The sequence below is a fragment of the Argentina silus genome, assembly GCF_951799395.1.
Source record: "Argentina silus genome assembly, chromosome: 19".
Lineage (NCBI taxonomy): Eukaryota > Metazoa > Chordata > Actinopteri > Argentiniformes > Argentinidae > Argentina > Argentina silus.
This window is the reverse complement of record NC_139673.1, coordinates 8,747,858-8,760,187: the sequence shown is the minus strand read 5'-3', so window position 1 is coordinate 8,760,187 and position 12,330 is coordinate 8,747,858. Positions and strand designations below refer to the sequence as shown.

Here is a 12,330-nt window from a genome sequence, read left to right as displayed (position 1 = left end):
CCCAGGGGAGAATGACAGCACCAACAGTGGGGAGGAGCCACAGAGAGATAAGCGCCTCAGGACAACCATCACACCTGAGCAGCTTGAGGTCCTCTATCAGAAATATCTGTTAGATTCAAACCCCACGCGTAAAATGCTTGATCACATAGCTCATGAGGTGGGGCTTAAAAAGAGAGTAGTGCAGGTTTGGTTCCAGAACACCAGAGCTAGGGAGAGAAAAGGGCAGTTTAGGGCTGTGGGGCCCGCTCAAGCTCACCGTCGGTGCCCTTTTTGTCGGGCCCTCTTCAAAGCTAAAACTGCACTAGAGGCACATATTCGTTCCCGCCATTGGCATGAAGCTAAACGTGCCGGCTATAACCTAGCTCTCTCTGGCATGTTACCTGATCATGACGGGATGGGGTTGCAGATGAAAATGGATCCTCTGGATATCTCCAACTATTCCCAGCTTGCCCCTCTAACAATGATGGACACTGCTCCTCTCTCTCACCAGTGAGCAAACACATGGATTTGTCTCCCAGGGCCCTGCTGAGCCCTTCATCCATTAAAGTTGAGGGGATGGAGGACTTTGAGAGCCCAACTATGTCCTCCGTCAACCTAAGCTTTGACCAGAATAAACTTGATAATGACGACTGTTCCTCTGTGAACACAGCCATCACTGACACCACCACTGGTGATGAGGCCAATGCTGACATTGATGCTGAATCAAAGCACGGTCAAATTAGTGGCGACTACCTATCTAAGTCTGGGGGCGCAGCCCCCTCCCTCGAAAATGACGACCAGATGTCCTCAGGGCTGGTGAGCCCTGCAACAAGCATTTATGCTAAAGACTATGAAAATGAGAATATTATAGAATACAGTGAGACCTCCAGTCTGGCTGACCCCTGCTCCCCAAGCCCTGGGGCTTCGGGCAGCAGGAGCATTGACAGTGGAGACCGTCCTGGCCAAAAGCGCTTCCGAACACAGATGACCAACCTCCAGCTGAAGTTACTAAAGTCCTGCTTTAATGACTACCGGACCCCCACCATGCTGGAGTGTGAGGTACTTGGCAATGACATCGGACTTCCAAAGAGGGTGGTTCAGGTGTGGTTCCAGAATGCTCGCGCCAAGGAGAAAAAGGCTAAGCTCAGCATGGCTAAACACTTCGGGATCAACCATGTCTCCTACGAGGGCCCGAAGACAGAGTGCACATTGTGCGGTGTTAAATACAGTGCCCGTCTCTCAGTGCGAGATCACATCTTCTCCCAGCAACACATCTCCAAGGTGAAGGATACCATTGGGAGCCAGCTGGATAAAGAGAAGGAGTACTTTGACCCAGCCACTGTCCGCCAGCTGATGGCCCAGCAGGAGATGGACCGCATCAAGAAAGCCAATGAGGTCCTGGGAATGGCGCAGCAGCAAGCCATGCAGCAGCAGGGGATGTTCGACAGCCCCGCCCTGCAGGCCCTGAACCTACAGTCAGCCTATCAAAACCTGCAAGGGATACCCCCTGTCCTTCTGCCAGGGGTCGGCAGCCCCTCCCTCCCCGGCTTTAACTCATCCAACTCAGGTATGTTATCGCCCAGACATCACACTTCTGTGTTTCATCAGCTTAAGTTCTAGACTATTACACACTGATTTCTATCGAATGTTAATTCACGTCTTAAAACAGACAAATAAAAGGAAACCAATTAAATTAAAACCATTAAATGGGAAACCATCTTGTCTGAACTGATGTTTCGACCTTCCTCAAGTGAAGCACCCTTGTCAACAATCAATCTGTCAATGTTCTGTATGTTCGCGTTGGCATATATAGATGTAATACAATATAATGCTGTGAGGGCTCCATCTTCATTTTTAATCATTTGCAAGTGTGAGTAGGTTATTTTTATATCATATTGTATTTCATAATACGTAATGCATTCCTATAAAAGTCATTCATTCCATTCATTTGACAGCATTGACCTGCCTCAGTACATCAGACAGTGCATGGCAGATGCTACTACAGCAAATAAATAAATAATCAAACTGAGCATCCAGACATTTGCTGTCAACTTCACAAGTGACTTTAAATGCCACCACTCAGTTGGAGAACATTTAATGCAGCCATAAAATGAATACTAATAGCTCACTTTCTTCACATACCTCTTTGCCCTTGAAAACATTAGTAGTGTGTGACCTTATTATCATTTAATGTTTTGATTAAGCTTTTCCAAGGTCATTTGAAGGTCAGTATAAAGGCCTTGACATAAATGATTTGTTCACACATTGTTTGAAGTAGAGACTAATGTCCCTGTTATCATAAAATGAAACTAAATTATCTTTGTATTGTCTGGTGTTCTCATAGCTGCACAGTTCAGCTTGATTGATTACAGTAACTCGGAAATTGTTCTTCTCGTTGACCTATCTGAAAAGGCAAAGTTCTGATTGACTGACTTACTTTGAATCAGCAACAACAATCGTGATTATATTAGTGATTGCATAGTACACAAGTTATTATTCCGCTTGTGTAATAACAGTGCACAATAAAACAAACTACTCAACACCATATACAATGTAATTACCTAGTTACTATGAAACAACATGTTATTACAACATTATTGGAGTTGTTATAAAGTCTTATTACACCCACTAACTGCTTTTCTGCTTTTCCTCTGTTTCATGTCTTCCAGCTTTAACTCCTCCAAAACCTCCAAACCTCCTGAACATGCCTGGTGCCAGTGTTCCCTCACCCAGCCTCCCCACATCCGGACTACCCAACAAGCCTCCCTCCTCCTCTTCCCTGGCATCACCCAGCCCAGCCCAGGCCAGCACGTCTGTCGCCCATTCAACCCCTTCTTCCACCTCCACATCCTCCGCCGCAACCACACACTCGGGCTCCAGGCCTGAACCCCCCAAAGAGCGTGATGCTGAGAGGTCAAGAGAGGAGAAGAAGCCCAAGGAGAAGACAGAGAAGGCCTCAACGCCATCCTCAACAGGAAGCACCCCAGCTCCCTCCACTTCTGCTGCCAGCGCCAAGAAAGAAAAACCAGAAGCAGCTGTGCCCGCCACCTCTATGCCCACACCTGGCATGGAGTATGTGGTGGACCCTGCCCAGCTCCAGGCCCTGCAGGCTGCCTTGGCATCAGACCCCACAGCTCTCCTAACCAGTCAGTTCCTGCCCTACTTCATGCCTGGCTTTTCCCCATACTATGCCCCTCAGATGACTGGGGCTCTCCAAGGCGGCTACATGCAGCCAATGTATGGCATGGAAAGCCTGTTCCCCTATAACCCAACATTGTCACAAGCGCTGATGGGCCTGTCCCAGGGGTCCCTGCTTCAGCACTACCAGCAATATCAGCAGAGCCTGCAGGAGGCGCTCCAGCAGCAGCAGCGGCAGCTTCAGCAGATCCAGCAACCCAAAGCGAGCCAAACTCCAGTTCCCCCTCAGCCCTCGGGGGACCGCAAAGAATCTGCCAAAGATCCAGCGAAAACAGAGGAGCAAAAAGGCAACCCCCACAATGAGACCTCTTCCTCTTCCTCCTCCTCTCACAATAACCTACCCTCCGAGCAGAACGAGATGGATGGCAAAGTCGCGGACCCCCTTCTAGACCAGTACATCGTCCCCAAGGTGCAGTACAGGCTGGCGTGTCGCAAGTGTCAAGCAGTCTTCAACAAGGAAGAAGCGGCCGTCAACCACCTGAAGTCTATCTGCTTTTTCGGTCAGTCTGTGGCAAACCTGCAAGAGATGTTGCTGCGTGTCCCCAGCGGTGCTGGCGCAGGGGCGGGCAGCCTCTATGACTGCCTAGCCTGCGACACCACGCTGGATGGGGAGAAAGCGCTCAGACAACACCTGGAGTCGGCCTTGCACAAACACAGAACAATCAAGCGATCAGCCAGAAATGCCAAAGAGCACGCTACTAGTTTATTACCTCACTCTTCAGCCTGCTTCCCCGATCCTAACACCGCATCTACCTCGCAGTCTGCCACTCATCCCATCAGCACCCCTCCTCCCCCGCCAATGACATCAGCCACCATGCCGTCCTCCTCTGTCTCTTCATCCTTGTGCTCCTCCTCTGCCACCCCACTCAACACCACAGCTGCCGGCAAACCCTGGCCCCAGGCCCCTTTCTCCAGAGCTTTAGCTGGGAAGCCCAATGCCACTCCTTCTTCTACTCCTTCTTCTTTTCCTCCAGTATCCTCACCTTCAACGGTTACCTCAAGTTCATTGAGCACCTCAGGAGTTCAGACCTCGATACCAACAGACGTCTTTACCGACGAGTCTGACTCTGACAGCAGTCAGAAGTCAGCAGACAGGCTGGGCAGGACGGCGGAGGAGCCGCAGCAGCCCGGCTGTCTCAAAGACAGTAGTAGTTGTAGTAGTAATCTTGCTAGTGTAGGAACGGACACCATCAGATTGTAAAAGAGCTTTCGGTGATGGACAATATTTAAAAAATGCAAAAGACAAAAAAAAACACAAATGGGAAAAAACAAACAAAAAAGCAGCGATGTTAAAATACGTTTAAAAGTATACAAAAACCAATTTCAGAAAAAGATGTGTAAAGACTAACTGCAATTCCAAAGCTTGTAACCAAAAATTTAAATGTTAGTGGATTGTTTTCCCATATCAACATGCTGGTTTTCGTTTATTTCAACTGAAATATATACATATATATGTATAAGAATAGAAAAGATCACTGCAGTTTTGGGTAATGAAAGAGGAATGCTGTATAGCAATGGACTGCCTCAAAGTTGTTAAATGGCCCCAGAACCCTTTTGACAAAGTACAAGTCAACAAGCTGTCCCTTGTTTTATGTAATTATTTCCAACTTAATAGCACAGTCACAAAAGCCAGTATGTACTGTATGGGAGAATAGTCTAACAGTTTTCTTGCTATCTAAGCGTTCAAATACCAATGGCTTGCAAAAGTAAAAAGAATAATGTAATGTCTATTTTATTCTCAGGTCAACAGCTCACAGACGTTTTTCTGTTACAGAAATTCATTGTTTTACACCTTTTGTTCCTAACAGGAGATAAACATTTGTGTTTTTTCCAAAAATTGATTTTAATGACAGAAAGTTTCAAAATGAGTGAAAATATCATTAAGGTATAGCTTTCTGGGCATTCAAGGGTGGCTGATCTGCTGATTTTAACATTTGGAATCCTTTTAAAGGGGAAAATTAGCAATCCCATTTTACCCAGATACGGAGAGCATTGCAGACATGTTGATGGGGGATAAAAAAGATTTTTTTGATAAAAAAAAAATTCTGTATTTATGATAGATATGAACATTTTTGGTGTTAAGTAGATTGTTGCATTGGAAATGAATTTAAACAGTATGGTAGATTGAAAAAAATCTTTGTGTACATTTAGCTTTTGTATCGTCCAACTTTAAGGCGCTTCATTTGATGTTGTCTTGGTCATTCCGATAGACTAGATTATGGAGCAGTAACTTATCTAAACTTTATTTCTGTCTTATTCTCGGCTTCTTGGCTAACATTCACCCAACTGCCACTCTCTGACTAGGCAGCATCCTCTCTTTCAAAATGTTTTTCTCTCTGTTTTGGTTGGTATGGTACTAACCAAAAAAGAAAAAAGATCTGGGGTGAAATGTTGAAAAGTATTTAATTTTATTTGTGTTACCTTTTGTGCACTTACCACTGTCTGACTCCTATTTCTCACTCTACGTGTTCCTCTCTCTTCTCACTTTGTTTTTCCTCCTCCCCTGGATTTGTAGATATGGAGATGGTTACTACTCCTTGTGCACTACAAAGCAGGTCTTTTGTTCTTCATGTAGTGTGGCTACAGTCTTTTTTCAGCTTTTTTTCATTTAGACTTTACGTTGTTGTTGTTGTCATAGATGAAAATGAAAAAAGAATAATAATAATAATTCTCACGCTTTAAGACAAAAAGAAAATCCAAAGACTAAACACTTTCACCATTGGTGCATAAAGATGAGAAAAGAGGCTTCTTTATACTTGAGAATTTGTTGCTGTTTTTAGAGGAAAGAAACAAAGTTTTAAAATAAAGGAGTACGCATCAGAGTTGCCGTATTTGCTTGTTTGCAAGCAGACAGGTGGCTTTTTTACGTAAAATACCAAGAATACCAAAAACCAAAAAAGGGCCCTTGTCCTTGCATTGTGGAGTAGCACCGTTACAGAGCCATTGCAGTTTGTAAGATAGAGGTTATAAATCTTTCTTTAACTTTTCTGTCACACACAAAAGTCAATTTTTTTAAGAAAATGTATAAGGTCTGGTCTTCGAGGACATACGTTTTGCTGCTAATGTAGAATTTTGAAGAAAAAAAAAGAACTTAGATGCATGCTCATTTTGCTTTTTGGCTAAGCTTTAACTAAAACAAACAATAAACCATTTTCCTGCCTCTGCGACATCTTTTTTTTTCTTGTTGCAAAAACGGAACTTTGAAGACTGTGAATATATGTTCCAAAGGACATTTTTGCGATTTTCTTTTTTGAACAGACCAATGTTTAAAACCAATGATCTATAACGTTTGTAAAGAACAGTGCATTCCAAATATCACATTGGAGTTTTCATTTCTTAACGCAAGGACTGATTCTATTTCATTTTATTGATTTTGATTATTATTATCTTTTTTCTCATTTCTAAGGTGACTGTAAGCTGTTGTGTAAATTTTGCATCCTTGGTTGCTAAACAAAATGGCACAGATGTGTCATTTTGTGCTGGAATGGAAAGTTGATAAGAATCCCTCCATCCAGTTAAGGTTGTTGCTCACTTGGTCAGCAAGTAATAGTGGTTACCAAAAAATGTATATAATACATCTGGTACTGACGCGTCTCTTAGGTTTAGTGTCATCATGCCTCTCAACTTACAACAAGTCTCAGAAGGAAATAATGGCTGTTTTGCTAAGTCTGGAGTGGCAGCCCCCCTTCCTGGGAAATCCAGTAGTGACTTGCCCCAGGTGTCTGCAGGGTGTTAAGCCATTTTCACGCACGATGTTGATTACAGGTTTCTAAGGGACGTCTTCATTCCAAAGCATTATAAGTCTGGAAAAAGCAGGAGGTTTTGTGAAGATGTCCCTTGTTTTGGGATAGTTAAGAGGTATGTCATGCCTTCATGTCCAAAGAGGTCCCTCGCTCCATCTTATAGCAATGGAAATGGATATGCTTAAGTATCCCCACCCTCTCATCAAAGAAAAAATTAACTTTTATTTAATTTCTTTACACCAAAACCAAGGCATATTTAAATTTGTGAACGACTGCTTTTCGGCCACTAGTGTATAGCAAGTGTATTTGCCCTAATTGATACCATGCCGCAAACTTGGAAGTGTGTTAAAAGTGTTACGTCTTGCAGAGCAATGTGATTTGGTGTTAATACTTCCGCATGCTGTTGAAATTCGGTTGATTTGGTCTGCAAGCTTGCCACTCCTCTTAAGTCCTGTTATCTAGAATATTGTTCATATGATTATTTTTGAGAATTCTAATGTTGTACAGTTTATCCTTGAATGCATTTGCTTTATTTTGGTTTTCAGATAATGTCAGACATTTATTATTATTTTCTTATAACTATTTGTATGTTATTTTAGTTTCTGTATATTACTTTTCCTCATATAAATTAACGTTTAACACTAGCTTTAATTTGAATCGCTGAATTTAAAAAAATCTTTATTCTATGACCTGGCCACTTTATGGTGTAATAATGTTCTTATATTTGTTTGTCTTTTTTGACACTGTTTGATCTCTTATTTCCAAAGTGTAATCTTTGTTTTTGGCTCTTTTGTGGAAGACAAAGTCAAGGTCTTCGCAACAGATTCAGCCAGCATGGACTGTGTGTGTGAGTTTGGATGTGTGTGCGTGTGTGTGCGTGTGTGTTTCATAAAGAGCCAGCATCAGTTTAAGTTTTTATACATTTTATTTTATACTGTACCTTTTATTTACGCACCAAAACGTACTGAACCGCAAAGCTGGATTATGAATAAAGTGGTGAAGATTTAGAAAATTTGAAATTTTAAAGGTAACAATAATCAAAATGAGGAGAACGACAATACCGAAGCACTGAGCAGTTTTTATTTTGATTGAATATATGAATGTGGCCAAAGCTTTATGCAGTTGAAAACAAAAAGAAAAAATACAATTTGTGCCCCAGATAAGTGTATATTTTATTGCGGCACAATACAATAGATAACTGAAATCCTTTGACTCACATTGGGATACTTGATTTTCATGGACATTAACAAAGAAAGAAAAAGACAAGGTTTTGCTGTAGAGGTCATCTTTTGCCCACTGTGAAAATGAACATGTATACAGATATAGATATATTTAAAACAAGACATCAACTTTTTTGTTTAAAAATGATAAAGAAGGAATGAAAAGAAGAAATGAACTCTGGGAAACTTTGGAGATCTTGTTGAGAGGACAGGAGAGGCTGTGGGCACACCAAAACTGGGCATGGGAGCCAAAGGCAGGCTCACGACGGCTTTAATATCATCTCCTTATTTGATTACTGACAACTCTGTGGTGGGAATGGACTCTGGAACCAGTGGACATGTGTGACACAGAGAGGAAAGACCTTAGATGAAGCTGAACTATAGTGGCTCCAGCTGCCTCCTTCTCTCTCTCTCTCTCTCTCTCTGTCTGTCTCTCTCTCTATCTCCAGCTCTGCCTCTGCTTCTGCTCTTTGATGAACATTTTCCGCACTTCTGGACGGGATGGACAGAGATGCTCGCTTCATTTCTCCCGGTTCATGTTGTTGCTACCTGTTTCATTTCCTCCTACTTGTCTCACCGATTGACAAGTAAAGCTCTCCAGTCAGATAGCGACTCACCCCCTTCTCTCTGTTCATCACACCATCCAAAAAGAGAAGTGAATCAGAGACAAAGGGGAAGGGTTCTCGAGGCTGTCATTCCTAAAGAGGCAGTGACACACAAAAAAAAAGCGAATCAACCAAAATTAACAACCAAACTAACAAACAACCAAACAAACCATTTGCTCCAACTTCAAAGATGAACTGTTACTTGGAGCTCTCTGTTTCCTTTGTGACTCCTGGTGCCACAATGTTTTTTTGATGCATTTTGTTTTTCTTTTTTGTTTCCTTGAATTATTCCTCCTCCGAGCCTCACAAGCATGGCTCCGTGGCTCCAGGCAGCCCACCCGAGGGTAGAAAAAACAGCCTTGCAATGTACAAAAAAGAGCAAGTTAAACCAAAAATGTTGTTCTTGATGTCTTTTCTATACTGTAGTCTTGTTAGCTTTTTTGTTACTGTAATTATATGATGAAGATTTCCAAACTGTACCAAATTACATGGAAACTAACATACATAAACCACATGGAACTTCAGACTTTTAAAGAAACTTTTGTCACAAAAACCTTGTTGTCCTAGTTAAGTTGATTGTAGATGGTAATTGAATATACTCCTTTGAAAATATTTCATCAAGTATGTTTCTTGCTCATTGTGATACATTAAAAAAGTATGAGCATAAAAATGCATCAGTGTCGACTCGTCCTTGTGTGTTTTGTTATTTTCAATGTTTCTGCTGTTGTTTGAATTTGAGTGCTGATAAATTCTTTTTGATTTTCAACTCTCTAGAGAGAATGCAGGTTTTCCATTGTGAACAATTTGATGACAGAATGGCATTCCATTCAGAACAATTTCGTTACGTGGGATTGTATGAATTTTCTCTGCGCCTCAGGGGAAACCATGGTCATATGTGTCCTTACAGTACAGTAAATATTTTCTGCTGTATTCACAGGACGATAGTATTTCAAGTGTTTAGAGTAAAATGTTCATCTTTGTAGCTGAGCAGAATTATGCTCGTATCTATTATTATCACACATAATCCTTCACATTTGTATCTCGTTAGGGACAATTAGAATTGTAACACCCTAATTAAACATCATCATTGTTTTAATTAATGCATAAGAAGTGTGACCTTGTCAGACCCCTTTAGCCTCCCCCAAATCCTTCGTGCCCTCAGTTATCCTCATCCATTGCCTGTAGACCTCTGGTAGGGATGCTCAGTGGATAAGATTAATTAAAACATATTAAGTAACCAATGTAGGATAACACTTAATTAGAAGTGGCTGTTTGTGACTAATTCAAGTTGATTAAGGCTGAGAAAATTATAACTCCAAGTGAAGTGTGTTGTGAACAGCAGTACTTTTTAATTCTTCTTGACTGATGTTGGAAATCAATTGCATTGTGCATTAGCACTGGGCTCTAATTTGAAATGAAGCCATTGAGAAGCTTGGCTGAAGAGGAAGGGGACAGTTAATCCCAGCCTCAACTGCTTGTGTGCCATTTCCAGCTCTGAGCCTCCTATGTGAAACAAGCATGTGTCTGTCTGTGTGTCTGTGCACCTGAGTATGGGAGTGTTGTGTGTGTGTGTGTTTTGAGGTGAGGATGCAAGTGTGAAAGGCAAATGATGTTGTACAGTTCACACACAGCACAGACCCTTCTGAAGACTACTGGGACAGGACCATTGCCAGAAATGTGGAGGACACCAGTCAACCCACTCTGGTCCTTACCAACCATAAACCAGGGGCCCGCTACAATATAGCTCAGTTTTTCACCTTTGGCTAGTATCCTCTCACTCTTGGTTAGCACACAAAATACTTTAAACAGGGATTGTTTACACCACGACACATTGGATTACTGTTAGAGAGGTTTCACATGTAAGTTGTTATTCTGTCACAGGGCTTAGTGAACCATTAAGATTCACTCTTTCCAATGAAGAGACCCTCTTTGCTTTGCATCAATAACACATTTTTACCAATACACACATTCCACACATTTTCCTCATCTCTCCCTTGTAAGGGTTGCATGCACAAACCAAACGTGACATGGGTGCACCATATTGGTTTGATTGTAATGCAGGAGGACCCTTTTTTTGAAACGAGATGCTTTTTCTGAGAAACCAAACTGAAATAACAAGAGGAGGCCTTGATGGTGGGGCCCCCTCCGAGCTCCCAGCTACTTCAGCTCAGGAACAGTGTGACACACAAGGGCATGCACTCCCCTTTTGAAGTTTCCTTTAATAATGGAGTGTGCTGTTATTATTGCCTTGTGACCTTTAGTGAGCTTCAGTCTTAGTCAGAAGATTTCATTGAATAGTTTTCTGTGATATTCTAATATAAAATGGGGAGTGGCGGGGGGGGGGGGGGGGGGGGAGGGAGGGAGGGGGCGAGTCCTTGTGAGCCTTACTAAAACCGTGCATGTTTTTAAATGATTTTCATTGAGATATGATTTGAGCTTGAACCGAATGAAAAAGATGTGTGTGTGTGTGTGTGTGTGTGTGTGTGTGTGTGTGTGTGTGTGTGTGTGTGCGTGCGTGCGTGTGTGCGTGTGCGTGTGTGTGATGTGCGTGCCTGCGTGTGGTGTGTGTGTGTGTGTGTTGATAAATGCTTCATAGCAAAAGTTATAGGAAAAGGAGTATAGGGTTGTTGAGTAACAGCGAACCCCCTGTACCCCAGAGAAGGAGAGTTGGAGGCAGGGGCCATCCTGTCTAGAGAAGGGAGCCAGATTCATCGGCCATGCTGAGCCAATTAACACGCAAGGGTACATCCCGAATGAATTAAAAGCACCCTAATCGGATCAGTGTGAAAAGCCAGGCCGCTTCCTCTCCAGCCCCGGACCAGATGGCACCCACACTCACATGCAGCATTGTAACAGCGCAGGCCCAAGTCGCAGAGTGTGAAATTGGGTTAGCGCCTGGGTCTAACACTGGCCATGGGCTAGGCAAGCTCCCAGTCTCATACTCTCCTGGCCTGGAGGTACAGGGCCCACCTTTCCAATGCAGGGGCCCATATTTAATTATCTGCCTCTCACACAGTCTAGTCAGTAGTGGGCCGCGGTGGGAAGACGGGAGTTCGTGTGAGTGACAGCTCCACAGGGTCCCCTGTCTCTCGCCCCTCTCTCTCTCTCTAACCCTGTCAACTCTGTACATATCCCTTAAATGGCCCCTGACGTACCAGAGCTCGCTCCCTCACAGGCCCTCCAGGCAGATTACAGTTGTGTAGGATAGAATATCGCCGGCTCTGTTTGACTGGATGGCTCTAGCTGGGTGGTGATGCCATGTCGAGGTCTGAGGCCTCGCCTGGTCTCACTAATGGCTCTGTGGGGTTTCATAAGCTCCTAGGCATCCACTTTCAACATTTGCAGTGAATCAAAGATACAAATGTTCGACAACTCAAGCCAAAGTGACTACAAAAGGCACAGTTGTACAAAGCATGACTATGTAATCGTGGGCATTGTTTTAAATGAGAAACATGGCTCTTAAATGGTTGTTTGGTTTGAAGTTGGCACTGGCACTCGATACCGCAAAGGCAGAAAATGAGGAGCAGAAGCTGGAAGGGAAACCACACCACCACAGGTCCCAGCATGCCTTTCGATCCCACACTG

The 12,330-nt window shown here is 43.0% G+C and overlaps 1 protein-coding gene across 1 annotated transcript in view; it reads left to right on the top strand.

Moving 5' to 3' along the window:
• zfhx3b (zinc finger homeobox 3b) overlaps window positions 1-9,417 on the top strand; it is a 162,316-nt gene extending 152,899 nt beyond the window's left edge. The window contains 3 exon segments of the mRNA XM_083690863.1: window positions 6-449; window positions 452-1,546; window positions 2,649-9,417. Coding sequence (XP_083546989.1) covers window positions 6-449; window positions 452-1,546; window positions 2,649-4,378 — 3,269 coding nt within the window. The 3' untranslated portion in view covers window positions 4,379-9,417.
• The last annotated feature ends 2,913 nt before the right edge of the window (window positions 9,418-12,330 follow it).